This window comes from Heterodontus francisci, chromosome 32 (genome assembly GCF_036365525.1).
Source record: "Heterodontus francisci isolate sHetFra1 chromosome 32, sHetFra1.hap1, whole genome shotgun sequence".
Taxonomy (NCBI): domain Eukaryota; kingdom Metazoa; phylum Chordata; class Chondrichthyes; order Heterodontiformes; family Heterodontidae; genus Heterodontus; species Heterodontus francisci.
In genome coordinates, this window is record NC_090402.1 from 5,596,046 (window position 1) to 5,616,444 (window position 20,399).

Genomic DNA, 20,399 nt, shown 5'->3' on the forward strand with positions numbered 1-20,399 from the left:
CGTAGAGATTGGGCGCCACGGGTTGCCTTTGTCGGTGAGAGAGGTCATCGCATCTCACTGGACAGCTACCACCCGCCTCAAACCGGGCAGCCCCCGGTCAGTAAGGTTCTGTCCCGCCACAGTCTACCTGCTTCAATGGGTGCTTGGAGCTCAGGGTCATTGCCCGACAAGTGGACTGTAACACCGCACCAAACAGCACGATTAAAAAAAGGAAAGGTACCAGCTCTTCGTTTTGCAAGCTGAAACGTCGGAACTAGGTGTCCTGGCCTGTCGGAAGACCTTACACAAATCAACGATTCTCGGAAGACAGCCGTCATTAACAACAAGCTCAGTAGACTCAATGTGGACATTGCAGCACTTCGGGAGACACGCCTCCCTGCGAGCGGATCTCTAAGAGAGCAAGACGACACCTTCTTCTGGCCGGGTAGGGATCCATGAAGGACCAAGACATCATGGAGTGGGCTTCGCCATCAGAAACTCTTTGCTCAGCATGATACTGCCGCCTTCAAATGGCTCAACGCTTACTATCCATCCGACTGCTCACCGCCTCTGGTCCAGTACACCTACTCAGCATCTATGCTCCAACACTCTGCTCCCCACCTGAAGCTAAAGATCAGTTCTACGAGGAACTCCATAATATCATTAGTAGCATCCCCAATACCGAACACCTGTTCCTGCTGGGGGACTTTAATGCCAGGGTTGGGGCTGACCATGACTCATGGCCCTCCTGCCTTGGGCGCTATGGCATTGGAAGGATGAATGAGAATGGACAGAGACTGCTTGAGTTGTGTACCTATCATAACCTCTGCATCACCAACTCGTTCTTTCACACTAAACCCTGTCACCAGGTGTCTTGGAGGCACCCAAGATCACGTCGTTGGCAGCAGCTGGACCTCATCGTCACAAGGCGAGCCTCTTTAAACAGCGTTCAAATCACACGCAGCTTCCACTGTGCGGACTGCCACACCGACCACTCCCTGGTGTGCAGCAAGGTTAGACTCAAACCAAAGAAGCTGCATCACTCCAAGCAGAAGGGCCGCCCGGGCATCAACACTAGCAGAATTTCTCATCCACAGCTGTTACAAAAATTTCTAAATTCACTTGAAAAAGCCCTTCAAAACACTCTTACAGGGGATGCAGAGACCAAGTGGGCCCACATCAGAGACTATGACTCAGCAATGACCACCTATGGCAAACATGTGAAGCGGAATGCAGACTGGTTTCAATCTCACTTTGAAGAGCTGGAACCTGTCATAGCCACTAAGCGCATTGCACTGCTGAACTACAAGAAAGCCCCCAGCGAGTTAACATCCGTAGCACTTAAAGCAGCCAGAAGCACTACACAAAGAACAGTCAGGCGCTGCGCAAATGACTACTGGCAACACCTATGCAGTCATATTAAGCTGGCCTCCGACACCGGAAACATCAGAGGAATGTATGATGGCATTAAGAGAGGTTTTGGGCCAACCATCAAGAAGATCGCCCCCCTCAAGTCTAAATCGGGGAAACGATCACTGACCAACGCAAGCAAATGGACCGCTGGGTGGAGCACTACCTAGAACTGTACTCCAGGGAAAATGTTGTCGCTGAGACTGCCCTCAATGCAGCCCAGTCTCTGCCGGTCATGGATGAGCTGGACGTACAGCCAACAAAATCGCAACTCGGCGATTCTCTAGCCAGCGGAAAAGCCCTGGGAAGGATGGCATTACCCCTGAAATATTCAACAGTGCCAAGTCTGCTATACTTTCAGCACTCTACAAACTGCTTTGCCTGTGCTGGGACGAGGGGGCAGTACCACAGGATATGCGGCGCAGTGGTTAGCACCGCAGCCTCACAGCTCCAGCGACCCGGGTTCAATTCTGGGTACTGCCTGTGTGGAGTTTGCAAGTTCTCCCTGTGACCGCGTGGCTTTCCGCCGGGTGCTCCAGTTTCCTCCCACAGCCAAAGACTTGCAGGTAGATAGGTAAATTGGCCATTGTAAATTGCCCCAAGTGTAGGTAGGTAGTAGAAGAATTGAGGGAAGGTGGGGATGTGGTAGGAATATGGGATTAATGTGGGATTAGTATAAATGGGTGGTTGTTGGTCGCACAGACTCGGTGGGCCGAAGGGTCTGTCAGTGCTGTCTCTCTAAATTTAAAAAAATAAAATAAAAAACATGCGCGATGCCAATATCATCACCCTCTATAAGAACAAGGGTGACCGCAGTGACTGCAACAACTACCGTGGAATCTCCCTGCTCAGCATAGTGGGGAAAGCCTTTGCTCGAGTCTTTTTAAACAGGCTCCAGAAGCTGGCTGGGCGTGTTGATCCTGAGGCACAGTGTGGCTTTCGAGCAGAGAGATCCACCATTGACATGCTGTTCTCCCTTCGTCAGCTACAGGAGAAATGCCGTGAACAACAGATGCCCCTCTACGTTGCTTTCATTGATCTCACCAAAGCCTTTGACCTCATCAGCAGACGTGGTCTCTTCAGACTACTAGAAAAGATTGAATGTCCACCAAAGATACTAAGTATCATCACCTCATTCCATGACAATATGAAAGGCACAATTCAGCATAACAGCGCCTCATCAGACCCCTTTCCTATCCTGAGTGGCGTGAAACAGGGCTGTGTTCTCGCACCTACACTGTTTGGGATCATCTCCCTGCTGCGCTCGCATGCGTTCAAGTCTTCAGAAAAAGGAAGTTTCCTCCACACAAGATCAGGTGGCAGGTTGTTCAACCTTGCCCGTTTCAGAGCGAAGACTAAAGTACAGAAAATCCTCATCAGGGAACTTCTCTTTGCTGACGATGCTGCATTAACATCTCACACTGAAGAGTGTCTGCAGAGACCCATCGACAGGATTGCGGCTGCCTGCAAAGAATTTGGCCTAACCATCAGCCTCAAGAAAACGAACATCATGGGACAGGACGTCAGAAATGCTCCATCCATCAATATTGGCGACCACGCTCTGGAAGTGGTTCGTGTTCACCTACCTAGGCTCAACTATCACCAGTAACCTGTCTCTCGATGCAGAAATCAACAAGCGCATGGGAAAGGCTTCCACTGCTATGTCCAGACTGGCCAAGAGAGTGTGGGAAAATGGCACACTGACATGGAACACAAAGGTCCGAGTGTATCAAGCTTGTGTCCTCAGTACCTTGCTCTATGACAGCGAGGCCTGGACAACGTATGTCAGCCAAGAGCGATGTCTCAATTCATTCCATCTTCGCTGCCTCTGGAGAATCCTTGGCATCAGGTGGCAGGACCATATCTCCAACACAGAAGTCCTCGAGGCGGCCAACATCCCCAGCATATACACCCTACTGAGCCAGCAGCACTCGAGATGGCTTGGCCATGTGAGCCGCTTGGAAGATGGCAGGATCCCTAAGGACGCATTGTACAGCGAGCTCGCCACTGGTATCAGACCCACCGGCCGTCCATGTCTCCGCTTTAAAGATGTCTGCAAATGCGACCTGAGGTCCTGTGACATTGATCACAAGTCGTGGGAGTCAGTTGCCAGCGATCACCAGATCATAAAGGCGGGGCTAAAGTGTGATGAGTTGAAGAGACTTTGCAGTTGGCAGGAAAAAAGACAGAAGCGCAAGGAGAGAGCCAACTGTGCAACAGCCCCGACAACCAATTTTATCTGTAGCATCTGTGGAAGAGTCTGTCACTCTAGAATTGGCCTTTATAGCCACTCCAGGTGCTGCTTCACAAACCACTGACCACCTCCAGGCGCTTACCCATTGTCTCCCGAGACAAGGAGGCCAAAGAAGAACTCCTTAGTCAGTGTCCACAAGCATGCACTTCATAGCATTCACTGATCACCTGAGAGGGTCAGAAAGGAATTTTCCAGAGTGTTTTCCCTTTATTGGCCATGGGATTTTCTGTGTTGCCTGTCCCAGGGGATGAGGGTGGGGGAGTTGGAAATGTCATGGTTCTTCTGACATCGTGAATATGGGGCAAGGTTCATGGACCAGATTGTTTGTTTTTTTTTTTCCCCCCACCCATCATTTCTGTTCATAAAAGACTTGCATTTCTGTAGCGTCCTTCATGATCTCCAGATGTTCCAAAGTACTTTTTTTTTTAATTTATTCACGGGCTGTGTCACTGGCTGGGCCAACATTTACTGTCCATCCCTAACTGCCCTTGAGAAGGTGGTGGTGAGCTGCCTTCTGGAACTGCTGCAGTCCATGTGGGGTAGGTACACCCACAGTGCTGTTAGGAAGGGAGTTCCAGGATTTTGACCCAGTGACAATGAAGGAACGGCGATATAGTTCCAAGTCAGGATGGTGTGTGACTTGGAGGGGAACTTGCAGGTGGTGGTGTTCCCATGTGTCTGCTCCCTTGTCCTTCTAGGTGGAAGAGGTCATGGGTTTGGAAGGTGCTGTCAGAGGAATCTCGGTGAATTGCTGCAGTGCATCTTGTACATGATGCACACTGCTGCCACTGTGCGTCGGTGGTGAAGGGAGAGGATGTTTCAGGATGTTTGCAGCCACTGATGTACTTTTGAAGTGTAGTCACTGTTGTAATGTAGGAAACACAGCAGATGATTTGCACACACCAAGTACTCTGACAGCAATGTGATAATGACCTGATTTTTCAGTGATGTTGATTGTTGCTGTTAATCAAAGTCAGGCCATAGGATCTTTTTCATTCACCCAAGAGGGCAAACAGGACTCGTGTCTCATCCGACAGTGCGGCGCTCCCTCAGTACTGACCCTCCGACAGTGCGGCGCTCCCTCAGTACTGACCCACCGACAGTGCGGCGCTCCCTCAGTACTGACCCACCGACAGTGCGGCGCTCCCTCAGTACTGACCCACCGACAGTGCGGCGCTCCCTCAGTACTGACCCACCGACAGTGCGGCGCTCCCTCAGTACTGACCCTCCGACAGCGCGGCGCTCCCTCAGTACTGACCCTCCGACAGCGCGGCGCTCCCTCAGTACTGACCCTCCGACAGCGCGGCGCTCCCTCAGTACTGACCCTCCGACAGCGCGGCGCTCCCTCAGTACTGACCCTCCGACAGCGCGGCGCTCCCTCAGTACTGACCCTCCGACAGCGCGGCGCTCCCTCAGTACTGACCCTCCGACAGCGCGGCGCTCCCTCAGTACTGACCCTCCGACAGCGCGGCGCTCCCTCAGTACTGACCCTCCGACAGCGCGGCGCTCCCTCAGTACTGACCCTCCGACAGCGCGGCGCTCCCTCAGTACTGACCCTCCGACAGCGCGGCGCTCCCTCAGTACTGACCCTCCGACAGCGCGGCGCTCCCTCAGTACTGACCCTCCGACAGCGCGGCGCTCCCTCAGTACTGACCCTCCGACAGCGCGGCGCTCCCTCAGTACTGACCCTCCGACAGCGCGGCGCTCCCTCAGTACTGACCCTCCGACAGCGCGGCGCTCCCTCAGTACTGACCCTCCGACAGCGCGGCGCTCCCTCAGTACTGACCCTCCGACAGCGCGGCGCTCCCTCATTACTGACCCTCCGACAGCGCGGCGCTCCCTCAGTACTGACCCTCCGACAGCGCGGCGCTCCCTCAGTACTGACCCTCCGACAGCGCGGCGCTCCCTCAGTACTGACCCTCCGACAGCGCGGCGCTCCCTCAGTACTGACCCTCCGACAGCGCGGCGCTCCCTCAGTACTGACCCTCCGACAGCGCGGCGCTCCCTCAGTACTGACCCTCCGACAGCGCGGCGCTCCCTCAGTACTGACCCTCCGACAGCGCGGCGCTCCCTCAGTACTGACCCTCCGACAGCGCGGCGCTCCCTCAGTACTGACCCTCCGACAGCGCGGCGCTCCCTCAGTACTGACCCTCCGACAGCGCGGCGCTCCCTCAGTACTGACCCTCCGACAGCGCGGCGCTCCCTCAGTACTGACCCTCCGACAGCGCGGCGCTCCCTCAGTACTGACCCTCCGACAGCGCGGCGCTCCCTCAGTACTGACCCTCCGACAGCGCGGCGCTCCCTCAGTACTGACCCTCCGACAGCGCGGCGCTCCCTCAGTACTGACCCTCCGACAGCGCGGCGCTCCCTCAGTACTGACCCTCCGACAGCGCGGCGCTCCCTCAGTACTGACCCTCCGACAGCGCGGCGCTCCCTCAGTACTGACCCTCCGACAGCGCGGCGCTCCCTCAGTACTGACCCTCCGACAGCGCGGCGCTCCCTCAGTACTGACCCTCCGACAGCGCGGCGCTCCCTCAGTACTGACCCTCCGACAGCGCGGCGCTCCCTCAGTACTGACCCTCCGACTGCGCGGCGCTCCCTCAGTACTGACCCTCCGACTGCGCGGCGCTCCCTCAGTACTGACCCTCCGACTGCGCGGCGCTCCCTCAGTACTGACCCTCCGACTGCGCGGCGCTCCCTCAGTACTGACCCTCCGACTGCGCGGCGCTCCCTCAGTACTGACCCTCCGACTGCGCGGCGCTCCCTCAGTACTGACCCTCCGACAGCGCGGCGCTCCCTCAGTACTGACCCTCCGACAGCGCGGCGCTCCCTCAGTACTGACCCTCCGACAGCGCGGCGCTCCCTCAGTACTGACCCTCCGACAGCGCGGCGCTCCCTCAGTACTGACCCTCCGACAGCGCGGCGCTCCCTCAGTACTGACCCTCCGACAGCGCGGCGCTCCCTCAGTACTGACCCTCCGACAGCGCGGCGCTCCCTCAGTACTGACCCTCCGACAGCGCGGCGCTCCCTCAGTACTGACCCTCCGACAGCGCGGCGCTCCCTCAGTACTGACCCTCCGACAGCGCGGCGCTCCCTCAGTACTGACCCTCCGACAGCGCGGCGCTCCCTCAGTACTGACCCTCCGACAGCGCGGCGCTCCCTCAGTACTGACCCTCCGACAGCGCGGCGCTCCCTCAGTACTGACCCTCCGACAGCGCGGCGCTCCCTCAGTACTGACCCTCCGACAGCGCGGCGCTCCCTCAGTACTGTACTGGGAGTATCAGCCTGGATTATGTGCTCAAGTCTCTGGCATGGGGCTTGAACCCATGACCTTCTCAGAGATGGAAGTGTGCCTCCCTTAGCCCTGGCTGACATCTTATGAAAAGTAATGAGTCGCAGGACCCTGAGGTGACTAGATGCTTTCTTCCTCCCTAGCCATAGGGAGTTGCAATCATTTGTCACACCCTTGCCCCACATGCAACCGAGAGATCTTGCAAACCCAGGACTTTCCTGGTTGTCTGGTCAGACGAAGGTCACCAACAAAGATTGGCACATGGCACCCAAGCCGGGGTAAGGGTAAGTGCAGAGGAAATTTACTAGAATGGTATGGAGATGAGGGGCTTCAGTTATGTGGAGAAACTAGGATTGTTCTCCTCTGAGCAGAGAAGTTAGCAACATAAGCATAGGAACAGGAGGAGGCCATTTAGCCCTGTATAACTCCCTATACCCACCTTTGATCCATATCAATATATATTTATATCATATATCTATAGATAACAAATCTATCAATCTCGTATTTAAAATTAACAATTGATCAAGCATCAAAAGCTGTTTGCAGAGAAGAGTTCCAAAATTCCACCACATTTTGCATGTAGAAGTGTTTCCTAATTTCACTTTGTGAGATTTGACAGGTGCTCAATATTATGAGGGTTTTGATAGAGTAAATCAGGAGAAACTGTTGCCACTGGCAGGAGGGTCAGTGACCAGAGGATACAGATTTTACGTAATTGGTGGAAGTATCAAAGGGGAGATGAGAAAAAATTAATTTACACAGTGAGTTGTTGTGATCTGGAATGCACTGCCTGAAAGGGCGGTGAAAGCAGATTCAGTAGTAACTTTATAAAGGGAATTGGATATATACTTGAAAAGGAAAAGCTTTCAGGGCTATGGGGAAACAGCAGGGGATGTGGGACTAATTGGATAGCTCTTTCAAAGAGCCGGCACAGGCTCGATGGGATGAATGGCCTCCTTCTGTGCTGTATGAAAGTTTAATTGTGGTTTTAGCTTCTCACAAACTAAATCATTTCCCCTTTCTTGTTTCCTCCTCAGTCACTGTCCATCTCAATTGTCTTTTTTTTTTGTCTCTCTTGCCAGAAAACGAGCAGGTTGGCGAGAAGTTGAGGCAAGGCTCTTACCTGCAGCAGGTGAAGGACAGCACCATCAGTGTGGGCAATGGACAGACCATGGAAATCACTCGGTTTAAGCTGGGCCCCGCACCTCCGAGACAGAAACCAAAGACCGTCCTCGAGTTACTGGCTGAAAAGCGAAGCGCTACATCATCTGCTTCCGCCACGATGTCCCAACCGGTGGTGGTACTAGCTCAGCCAGCAGCTTCGCCCAGCAAAGCGTCCGTGGGTCCTGTGCTGCAGGTGGCTGAGCTAACCCGCCCGGCTTCGCCTCTTCAAATCAGGGTGTCGAGGAGGCGAGCGAAGCCTGGGAGCCGCTCTTCGGTCAGGCGAGCCGTGCGTGGCGAGTCGGTGCCCAGTGTGCCCACTCAGGCGCTGACATCGGGCCAGCACCCAGCATCAGACGGACCAGGAGCAGCACCACAGACCAGCCCGATCCAGCCACCAGCTGCAGGCAAAGTGATGAGAAATCTCCAGCTGTCAGTGCCCTCCACCACGATTACTGCTCCTCTTAAGCCTGACACTACCAATGCCCAGCGTCGGCTGCAGCCAATCGCTCCAGCGCCAGCGGCTCCACCCACAGTGCAGCCCAACAATGTGGTGGTACCGCTGATGCTCGCCAACTCCAATGTGCCCATCATGGCAGTGTTAACCCCCCAGGGTTTGCTCTATGTCCCTCCAGGCTCGCTCACAGCTTTGCCCAACCCAAGCATCCAGTCCCCGGCCCCCATTGCCACAGCCAGCCAGGCTGCTCCCTGCTCCTCTCACCAAGTTGACGTCGTAGTTAGTTCCACAGTGCCATCGTGCAACACCGAGACGGTGACCACTGCAGTTCAAGCCGCAGCCGGTTGCCCCCCTGCAGGCAGTCAGGTAGCAGCCGATAGTCATGTTGTCATTCCAAAGCAAACCACCTCTGGTGCTAAACCAGCGCCAGCACAGCCACTGGCCTCCCCCTCACCAGTAATTCACCAAACACGAACAACCGTGCCCCCAGCTTCAACACTGACCGCAGGTCTCCTTGCGCTCGGACATGTCCAGCAGACAGCGGCAAACTCAATTGATTCCAATGTCTCTGCACACGTTAACCAGGACGGGGGTTCACGGCCGAGTGTGGGGCTTCCTGAAGCTGGGTGTTCAGATGCCAGTCCCAGCAGCTTGGCACAGCATGAGGGAACTGAGCCGCCCGCAACAAGGTCGCAGCTGGACAAAGCCTCCGTCGACTTTAAGCTTTTGTCTGATGAGCAAGAAGCAGTAATGAAAGACTGGCTCCAAGGCAACGGTGGGGTCTGGGTGCCAGGCATGCCCACCAGCCTGCCATACCTACCACCCTCTTCCTCCACCCTGAGAGCCTTCTCAAATCTGCTGCTGCACAAGAAGGTCCTGGAGCAGAGCTTGTCCGGCTTTGTGTTGCCCGAGGGGACTGACAAGACTGACCCCAAAAAGGGACTGGAAGCAGCCAGGAGCCTGGTGGCTGATCGTCTGCAGAACAACCCTGCCTACCAGCTCCTGAAGGCCCGATTCCTCTCGGCCTTCACGCTGCCAGCATTTCTAGCTACAATGCCACCCCAGGGAACCCGGACCACAGTTGGCCCATCGACGGGAGCCCTCGACCACGACTCTGAGGAAGGAAGTGAGGACACAGACACAGATGAAGAGAGCGACAACAGTATTGAAGAACCTCCAGCACAGTTTGCTGTGGATGAAGTGGCCAATAGAGAGTTAAACCAACCCTTTGAAGTCTCCTTTGCTGATCTGTCATTTGGCTGTAACTTGCCGGGAAGCCTGGTGAGTAACAGAAAGCAGACGCGTGCCTGTACTCTGCTGTCCTTTCTTTGTTTCCTTCTCTCTCTCAGAAAGATGCTGAGTCCCTCAGCCACATCTCCACGTTTCATTGTCTCGCTGGCGAGTTCTGGTACTCCCCTTGAGTTCACGCACACATGTATTATTCCACCACAGTGAGGAAATTAGTTCCCTTACTCACCGCACAACCCCCATTCCCTCACCCATCCCCACCCCCCCACAACCTCTCCAGGGCACAGAGACCATTTACTGCCCCATAGAGCAACTAACTCGGCACAGACTGGCGATCAAGCTGGGAATTCTGATCCATGTGGCTATGTGGCAAATATTTGCTCACTGGTGCACCTGCAGAACAATTGATTCATTCTCTGTGGGTGCTGCGGGCTAGGCTGGCATTTATTGCCCATCCCTGGCTCTCTGAGAAGGTGGCGAGCTGGCTTCTTGAACTACTGGTAGCAGGTTTGATACAGCTAAGGGGTCACTTCAGAGGGCATTTAAGAGTCAACCACGTTGGTTTGGGACTGGAGTTACCTATAGGCCCAGACCAGGTGAGGACGGCAGATTTCCTTCCCTGGAGGATATTAGTGCACCAGTTTTTTTTTCGACAATCTGACAGCTTCAGGGTCACTTTTCCAGTTTGTTTCAAATGGCCAAGATGAGATTTGAACTCTCTCTAGATTTCCAGACCAATAACACAGCCACTACACCATTGTACCTGTGCTTGGCACAGGAGAGTTGATGCTTGCACCAGACTCACCCTGTGCAAAAATGAAGTGGTTCGTGGAGGGGGTTGTAATGTGGGCACTTCACCTTAACAAGCAGTGCCTTGGAATTGAGGAAACATTGACTCAGTAAAGAGTTAAATTTACCCAGACAGTAAGACAGACTGCCTGCCTCGATTACTGGCAATTCGAATACAGGATGTCCTTGCCCATTTCTTTGTCATTGTTGGCTTTTTATTAAGAAAAGGAAATGGGGTAAAAAAAAAATGCCAGTTATGTATTGAATAAACATTCAGTCTGATGAGCAAAGCCCAGAGCAGAGTGGGTGGAGGCTGGCATTGTCCTGACTGATTCAGTCTCTGCGACCTTCATTGTAGCTGCAAAAGGAAAGTGCCAGTTCCGTGTTGCAATTGGGGAGAGTGAGAGCACGGGAAGGAGGAGACACGGGCTTCGAATGAGAAGGGTGGAAACTAACCAGTTGAGACGTTTAGCAATTGCTGCTCTCTCTCTCTTCCCCCTTTTTCTATCTCACCTGCTTCCCCCCACCCCCCAAGTACTCTGAGGTGCAACTAGGTTTGGGGCATCCTCAAACCAATTCTTGGTGGTTCTGAGACCACATTATAAAACTGCCCATTAATCTTTGCTGCTTGACACATCTGACGCTGAGTTTCAGCTGTGTTCGTGGAGCTGAGAAGCCTGAAGTGAGTATATATTTTTTTAAATCTGAAATGAGCAAATGAGTGTATCATAGAGATTTGGACAGTCCAGAGGGAGCTTCACTCTATCTAGTCTGACTGTGTTTAATTGGACTAAAGGGTTAGATTACGAGGACAGGTTGCATGGAATAGATTTGTGTTCCCTTGAGGATAAAAGATTAAGGGATTTTTTTTTTTATTCAGTGTGTGGGCATCGTTTTCAAGGCTGGCATTTATTGCCTATCCCTAGTTGTCCTGAGCAGGTAGTTGAGGTGTTTACAATAGTAGGATTCGATCAGGTCAATGGAGAGAAACTATTTCCTCTGGTGGGGCGAGTCCAGAACAAGGGGGCAGAACCTTAACATTAGAGACAGGCCGTTCAGTGGTAATGTCAGGAAGCACTTCTTCACACAAAGGGGAGTGGAAATCTTAAAAAAAACTCTTTCCCCCATAAAAGCTGTAGAGGCTGGGTGTCATTTGAAAATTTCAAAACTGAGATGGATAGATTTTTTTGTTAGATAAGGATATTAAGGGATATGGAACCAAGGTGGGTGAGTGTTGAGATACAGATTAGGCATAATCTAATAGAATGGCAGAACAGGCTGCGGCTGAATGGCCTCTTCCTGTTGCTGTTTTCCACCAACACTACTTACATTCAGATCCTTTACTGAAAGGATGCCCATTTCTGTTCCAGATGACTGCAATGGGTGGTTGAACTGTTTGATATGACATTGAGCCAAACACACAGGCCACAAAGCCTCCAGGTCTGTGCTGAGTTGCTTGATTTCAGCCAATTTGGGGCCATATTGCCCTTCTGTGCTACTGGATTGGGCGTGAAGAGCTAAATCAGCCAGTGGTTCCTCCTTCTGACCACCACCCAGTGTGTCCTGTCGGAAAGTCAGCACTGAGGACAGGATCAGATTTGGCTATGATGCCCTCACAGTTGAAAAGCTGCCATCAAGGCTCACTTGAAGAACGGGCTCTTGGGCATACTGCTTGTTTCTCTGTGTACTTTAACTCTTTTTGCTTTTTTAAATCTATAAGGAAACAATTGGGGATCAGACTGCCCCAGAACAACCCACTGCCCCCAAGAGTGAGACGGAAGTATTAACCAGACGGAGCCTTCGTCTGAGGAAGAAACTCTGAAAAGCAGAGGATGCACTAAGGTATTGAACCAGGACCAGGGTGTCAGCAGAAATTTCTAGTGACTGAGTGTGAAACTGCTTTCTGATGTTGCAATATTTCTGTGGCTGCGTGGTGTGATTGGGAAATAATGTTATATTAAGTCAGTGTCTTAAAATAAGTGCTGGTGTTTGGTGCGAGGCTGGTGCCTTGTTTTTGCTCAGTGAAGCTCTCTTATCAAACTTTAGGCCTGAAATACGAGTTCAGTCCAGTGGGTAGAAGGTGATATAAACTCCAACCGCACAAGGAGACATTGAGGAACAAGCAAAGAGTAAACAAAGCACTTGCATTTCTGTCGTGTCTTTCACCACCTCAAGCCATCCCAAAGCACTTTACAGCCATTGAGATACTTTGTAAATGGAGTCATTGTGATGTAGGGAAACGTGGCAACCAATTTGCGCACAGCTCCCACAAACAGCAATGAGATTGACCAGTTAATCTCTGTTTAAGTGATGTTGTTTGAAGGATAAATGTTGTCCCCAAGACAGCAAGGAGAACTCCCCTGCTCCTCTTAAAAACAGTGTCTTTGGGATCTTTTATGTCCATCTGAGAGGACAGAGTTCAGCAGGCCAATATTCACATGCTTAATGACAAGAAGCTAAGAATCTGTAGTGGTGAGGCAGCGTGAGTTAGCCTCCATTATAGGGGTGCAGCGAATCTGAGCCTGAGCGTTGGTGGGCTGTTTGAACATGGAAACATCACAGCAGAGCCCAGTTGTCTCCTTGTCCGTTATCTACATGGTGGTCAGTAGGTGCTACAGGATAACAAGCACAACCAAAATTGTCAAATTTTGACACATAATTCATCATTAGAGATAGACCACACCCTGCACAGTTCAGGTCTCCATATTACAAAAAGGATATCGAGGCTTTGGGGAAGGTGCAATAGAGAATTACAAGGAAGATATTAGTACAGAGGAGCCATCAAGAAAGACTTAACAGTCTAGAAGAGAGAAGGCCTGAAGGGTGACCTTTTTATTATTCGTTCATGGGATGTGGGTGTCACTGGCTAGGCCAGCATTTATTGCCCATCCCTAATTGCCCTTGAGAAGGTGGTGGTGAGCTGCCTTGAACCGCTGCAGTCCTTGGGGTGTGGGTACACCCACAGTGCTGTTAGGAAGTTCCAGGAATTTGATCCAGTCACAGTGAAGGAATGGCGATATAGTTCCAAGTCGGGATGGTGTGTGGCTTGGAGGGGGACTTGCAAGTGGTGGTGTTCCCATGCATGTGCTGTCCTTGGCCTTCTAGGTGGTAGAGGTTGCGGGTTTGGAAGGTGCTGTCTAAGGAGCCTTGGTGAGTTGCTGCAGTGCATCTTGCAGATGGTACACACTGCTGTCACTGTGTGTCGGTGGTGGATGGGGTGCCAATCAAGCGGGCTGCTTTGTCCTGGATGGTGTCGAGCTTCTTGAGTGTTGTTGGAGCTGCACCCATTCAGGCAAGTGGAGAGTATTCCATCACACTCCTGATCTGAAAAGTATGAACAGGTTCAATAGGGGAGATGTAGAAAAGTTGCTTCCAGTTGAGGGAGACCAGAACTAGTGGCCATAAATATAAGACAGCCACTAATAATAAATCCAATCAGGAATTCCGGAGAAACCTCTTAACCCAGAGAATGGTAAGAATGTGGAACTCGCTACCACAGGGAGTATAATATAGATACATTTAAGGGGACGCTGGATAAACACGAGGGAGAAAGGAATAGAAGGGTACGGTAAATGAAGAGGAGTTGGGAGGAGGCTCATGTGGAGCAGAAATGGCAGCACTGACCAGTTGGGTGATTGGCCTGTTTCTGTGCTGTAACTCTATATGTAATTAATCCAAGCGTTCTTTTTGCGTTACTGGCCCGTTTCAGTTGCTTCACAATCACCATTCTCAGAATTCCTTTGAATTAGTGAAACCGTTGATATGAGCAGAATGGGTGAACACATCGTCCTTGACTGGTTTCTGCTGTCACCCCATTCTCCTCCCACTCAACCCAAGTCCCTTTGGGATTGCCTGACACCAGGGACGTTAGTCACAGATTCAGGTTACTGGCCATTTCTGCTGCTGTCAAACCCTTCAGCTGTACCAGGGCTGAAAGCTGTGGTTTGCCCGAGGCCCACAGTATAACTGGCTGCCAGAGCTGAAAGGAGTATTGAGGGAAGATGAGGTATACTGGGGCTTAAAACAAAAACTGCAGATTGTAGGGGGAAGGAAGGAAGGGCTTCCAGTGTTGGGAAATAGTGGCAGGAGGAGGATGGGCATGTGGCACTGTCATCGGAGGGGCAGATCTGCTGGTAGAACTGAGCAGGTTACAACAGGTTGGGATGAAGCGGATTGGTGATTGGGCAGTTTTGCTTTTCCTGTGAAGGGGTTAGCGTGAAGTGTAGAAGAGCAGTAACTGTGTCTCAGTTGGGCTGGGCCTTTTGAGATACTGAGAGGTTTTGAAGGTAGCTTCAGTAATAGGGAATATAATCAATCCATTAGTGATGGGAGGAGGCAGCAAGACCAACTCCAGAAGTGAAGTGTTGATAGTGGAGTCAGCATGGGCTGACAGCTCTTAGCGAAGGCAGAGGTTGAAGAAGTTTTTCTTTATTTATTCATTCATGGGATGTGGGCATCGCTGGCTAGGCCAGCACTTGTTGCTTATCCCTAATTGCCCTAGTGTGCCGTTGGAAGATCTGTTGCAGTCTGACTCTGTCTGCATGTGTCTCTGTGTCTGCGTGTACTTGCACATATGTGCATGTGTAATAACCTTATGCTGTAGCTTTCTGACTCTGCCAAAATGTAATGAGGATGTTCTTTAATTTCAGGAGTGGTGCTCCCTGGTTCCTGATTCCTTCACTTCAGAGTGTGTGCTTGGAGACGGAGGCAGAAAGTGAGGGACATTATGAAAGACCTCTTCCCCAACAGCTAAGTCAGCATTGATTGGCACACGTACTATGCAAACACATGGAGGGTCGGGATCAAATAGTGGTTACTTTTAACGTTCAAACTGATGACTTAATAATGGGGACAGATGACTTTCTGCAGCTGACATTGTTTCTGTGATCTAGTTTTAAGTGCAGTAAACTTGGTGTTTACAGTCACGTCACACTGTGACTCCCTACAGAATCCTGCAGCTCCCTGGACACTCTCTTTAATTGTACCTTTTTGTGTGATATCTGTGGCTGAATACAGCAGATATTTTAATAAAATTCTTTTTTAAATTACATATGGTTTGTGTTGACTCTGCGGTGACCCAGAGAGGGCCGAAGTGAGAGATCAAAAGGCAGACGGATACTGTCTCCTTGGAAACCCTGAGTGAGAGGAATTAACACAGGGCACCAGACCCCACTTACAGTGGTATCACATTTGAAGAGCAGGACTGTGATCGTCTTCCAGGAGTGGAGTTTTCAGGAGGCCACGATCCTTGGGAAGGGAGAGTAGCTCTAACACTTCGCTGCTGAGAATCAATGGTGCTCTGCGTCCCTCCTTCCTGTTCCTACAGTGCGAGTGCCAGCTGCCCCTCCAGCATCCAACCAAGGAAGACATTCTTTATGTGCAGGTTCAGACAGTGAATGCAGCCTGTTATTTGACAGAGTCACAGGGCAGCTCAACCCTGTTTGAATTCCAGCTGCATACACTTTTCAGCAGGATGTTGAGGACTGTTCATGACCAGGAACTCTAGCTTTTGTTTTCCTTTTCTACCATTAGCCCAATCTCATCCCTTCCCCACCCTCCCAGGCAGCCTCCAGGGCTCAGGATATTTCTAGGACCCTGACCACTAACTTGGCTGTCAGAATAAGTTCCTCTTTAAGTAGCGCGAAAGAGATAATTTCACTGAATCTACCACTTCCTCTAATGAGAAACTGACCCTCCTGTTTGGAGGCCCATTTGCAGCAATCCAACTGAACCAGCTGCAAAAATGCCATGGCTACAAGAGCAGGTTAGAGGCTGGGAATTCTGCGGCGAGTAACTCACCTCCTGACTCCCCAAAGCCTGTCCACCATCTACAAGTCAGGAGTGTGATGGAATACTCTGCACTTGCTTGGATGGGTGCAGCTCCAACAACACTCAAGAAGCTCGACATCATCCACAATAAAGCAGCCCGCTTGATTGGCACCCCATCCACCACCTTCAACATTCACTCCCTCTGCCACCAGCACACAGTGGCAGTAACTCTCAAACCTGTGTGTTCTATTACCGAGTAAGACAAGGGCAGCAAGTGCATGAGAATACCACTTCCTCCCAAGTTTCCCTTCACGTCACCCATCAAACTGACTTGGAAATATATCATCATTCCTTCATCACTGGGTCAAAATCCTGGAGTACCTAACAGTGCTATGGATCACCACATGCAGTGGTTCAAAAAGGTGGCTCACCACTACTTTCTCGAGTACAATTAGGGATGGACTGTAAAGGCCAGCTTTGCCTGTGGTGCTCATGTCCTGAGAATGAATTTTCAAAAAAATAATTCTGGAACACCCAGGAATGAAGTCATTTTGCACCTCCTCCCCGAGTTCCTTTGATGTAGCCTATCCTCCAACACCCCAGCAAATGAGCGTTCTCATGTGTGTGTGTGTCAGTGTGTCAGCAGCGTATCATACCTGGCAGGAGGTCTGAGCACTACAGTCAAGGCACATCCCCTACCTCCCACGCGGTGGGTGTTTTATTTGATGCAATCTATTCCAGATTTCTCTTTCTCCTTCCTAGCCTCCGACCGCTGCCTTTGCAACAGCTCAATATCCTGACTGTTTGTAGCAAGCTCACATTTGCATCAGATACATCTTTTAAAAAGCTAATGAATTCAGTGATCAAAGGGTTAAGATGAAACATACCATGTGGTTAAATCTAGAAAAATAATCTGGAAATGGAGAACTAGAAGTGATGTCCTCATTATCTGCGATCTTAACAACCACCCTCAATAGCTTATGACTGCAAAAAAAGTATAACAAACATTGCAAAGGGGCAGTCGGTTAGATACAGAGTAAAGCTCCCTCTACACTGTCCCCATCAAACACTCCCAGGACAGGTACAGCACGGGGGTTAGATACAGAGTAAAGCTCCCTCTACACTGTCCCCATCAAACACTCCCAGGACAGGTACAGCACGGGGGTTAGATACAGAGTAAAGCATTTCTTGTTTTCAGTGTTCCAGTGAACATCAACGCAAGCTCGAGGAACAGCATCTCATCTACCGATTAGGCACACTACAGCCTGCCGGACTGAACATTGAGTTCAATAATTTCAGAGCATGACAGCCCCCCATTTTACTTTCATTTTTAGTTATTTTTTCTTCCCTTTTTTTTTACATTCCTTTTTACATTTTTTACAATCTTTTTTTGCATTTATTTCATTTCATCTTAGTTTGTTCAGTTTGCTTACCCACTGTTTTTTTCAGGTTGTTTTTCTTCAGGTTTGCACTTGCTGATCAATATTCAGTATATTCACACCTAATCTGTACTAATGCTTTGTCTTTCAACACACCATTAACATATTGTTTGCCTTTGCTCCGTGACCTTTTGGTCAGCTATGTGTCCTGGTCCGATCTGCACCTTCTCCTTTGTTATCTCTTGCCCAACCTCCACCTCACTTGTTTATAATCTGTGACTTTTCTAATATTTGTCAGTTCCGAAGAAGGGTCACTGACCCGAAACGTTAACTCTGCTTCTCTTTCCACAGATGCTGCCAGACCTGCTGAGTGATTCCAGCATTTCTTGTTTTTGTTTCAAAGCTCCCTCTACACTGTCCTCATCAAACACTCCCAGGACAGGTACAGCACGGGGTTAGATACAGAGTAAAGCTCCCTCTACACTGTCCTCATGAAACACTCCCAGGACAGGTACAGCACGGGGGTTAGATACAGAGTAAAGCTCCCTCAACAGTGTCCCCATCAAACACTCCCAGGACAGGTACAGCACGGGGTTAGATACAGAGTAAAGCTCCTTCTACACTGTCCTCATCAAACACTCCCAGGACAGGTACAGCACGGGGGTTAGATACAGAGTAAAGCTCCCTCGACACTGTCCTCATCAAACATCCCAGGACAGGTACAGCACGGGGGTTAGATACAGAGTAAAGCTCCCTCGACACTGTCCCCATCAAACACTCCCAGGACAGGTACAGCACGGGGTTAGATAGAGTAGAGCTCCCTCTACACTGTCCCATCAAACACTCCCAGGACAGGTTTTACCTGTCTCACCTTGTTCAGACAGTTGAAGGTCCTGCGCTTGTGGGGGACGGAAATTCAAAACTAATTTGCAGAAACAATATTTCAATGAGTGAGTGGATAAGCTGTGGAACAGGATCCCTCATGATAAGTTGGCAGCAGTCAATCTGAATTTGTTCAAAATGCAAATTCCATTATAAATGAGATACAGTATCAGAGTAATTTGAGACCTGCCATACATATAAATGTAGCATGCTCGCAAGATTATGACAATCTGATGAGCTGTGTGGTCAGTTTTACTCGAGGCTGCTTTTTATTTCCAGATATTCAGGATTTTAATTCACTTTAATACCTGGGATTACTAGTCCAGTAACATAAGCTCAACACTATTATACCCTCATTTATGTTGAAATGATTATTTTATAAGGATAGCGCTTTCAGAGAGACAGCACAGGTACGAAGGGCCGAATGGCCTCCTCCTCTTCTGTATGATTGGAACGCAGTCAAGTGACAGTAAATGGTGATAAGTGGTGTCACAACTCTGAGGTGTCCCCACCCACATTGTTCCAGCTCTCAATTCATTGAAGCTTCCTCTTTCAGGAGTTTGCTGCCGCTCAGTCTCTCTGTTCGAAGCAAAGGGGGAATCTGCAGAGAAGGTAAGCATCTTCTGTAGTTATTGCTAAAACCTCTCCCTCTGTAAGCTAGCTTGAAGTGTGAGAGATTGCTGCCGAGCCCAGGTTCCAAGACACTGACCCGAAGTGCGGGGGGTGGTGAAGAGAGCGAGTGTGTTTTATTTTTTGAAAAGTAATCATTTATGATCCAAAGCAAAAAATAGAACACAGACAGCATCGTAAACCTCACTGAAGAGCATGTTACGCCAGCTCTTTTCCGAGAGGTGTGGGTCGTGCGGGGGTTTGTTGTGGGGAGGGAGATGAGTCGAGAGGTCATGGCAAAATCAATTTGGCCTCCCTACATTGCTGAAGCTTTTGGACCTTCGAATATGTAGAGTATAGTTTCCCCACACACTGACTCTCACTGGGTTGCGGGTGCCACGTGGGCTGACTCTCACTGGGGTGTGGGTTCCTCGCAGGCTGACTCTCACTGAGGTGTGGGTTCCTCGTGGGCTGACTCTCACTGGGGTGTGGGTTCCTCGCAGGCTGACTCTCACTGGGGTGTGGGTTCCTCGCAGGCTGACTCTCACTGGGGTGTGGGTTCCTCGCAGGCTGACTCTCACTGGGGTGTGGGTTCCTCGCAGGCTGACTCTCACTGGGGTGTGGGTTCCTCGCAGGCTGACTCTCACTGGGGTGTGGGTTCCTCGCAGGCTGACTCTCACTGGGGTGTGGGTTCCTCGCGGGCTGACTCTCACTGGGGTGTGGGTTCCTCGCGGGCTGACTCTCACTGGGGTGTGGGTTCCTCGTGGGCTGACTCTCACTGGGGTGTGGGTTCCTCGTGGGCTGACTCTCACTGGGATACTGGTCCCACAGGGGCTGACTCTCACTGGGGTGTGGGTTCCTCGCAGGCTGACTCTCACTGGGGTGTGGGTTCCTCGCGGGCTGACTCTCACTGGGGTGTGGGTTCCTCGCGGGCTGACTCTCACTGGGGTGTGGGTTCCTCGTGGGCTGACTCTCACTGGGGTGCGGGTTCCTCGCAGGCTGACTCTCACTGGGGTGCGGGTTCCTCGCGGGCTGACTCTCACTGGGATACTGGTCCCACAGGGGCTGACTCTCACTGGGGTGCGGGTTCCTCGCAGGCTGACTCTCACTGGGGTGCGGGTTCCTCGCAGGCTGACTCTCACTGGGGTGCGGGTTCCTCGCGGGCTGACT

General features: G+C 51.2%; 2 protein-coding genes across 5 annotated transcripts in view; both read left to right on the forward strand.

Moving 5' to 3' along the window:
- Window positions 1–15,638, forward strand: part of snapc4 (small nuclear RNA activating complex, polypeptide 4) — a 75,060-nt gene extending 59,422 nt beyond the window's left edge. For both annotated transcript variants that reach the window (XM_068012066.1, XM_068012067.1), the window contains 3 exons: window positions 8,018–9,834; window positions 12,311–12,432; window positions 15,240–15,638. In XM_068012066.1, the coding sequence (XP_067868167.1) occupies window positions 8,018–9,834; window positions 12,311–12,412 (1,919 nt within the window). In that variant the 3' untranslated portion in view covers window positions 12,413–12,432; window positions 15,240–15,638. The remainder of the gene's footprint in view (window positions 1–8,017; window positions 9,835–12,310; window positions 12,433–15,239) is intronic.
- Window positions 15,639–15,743: 105 nt separating this feature from the next.
- Window positions 15,744–20,399, forward strand: part of card9 (caspase recruitment domain family, member 9) — a 39,782-nt gene continuing 35,126 nt past the window's right edge. For 2 of the 3 annotated variants that reach the window (XM_068012068.1, XM_068012069.1), the window contains exon 1: window positions 15,744–19,232. In XM_068012068.1, coding sequence (XP_067868169.1) covers window positions 19,094–19,232 — 139 coding nt within the window. In that variant the 5' untranslated portion in view covers window positions 15,744–19,093. The remainder of the gene's footprint in view (window positions 19,233–20,399) is intronic. The other variant, XM_068012071.1, reaches the window with a different exon arrangement.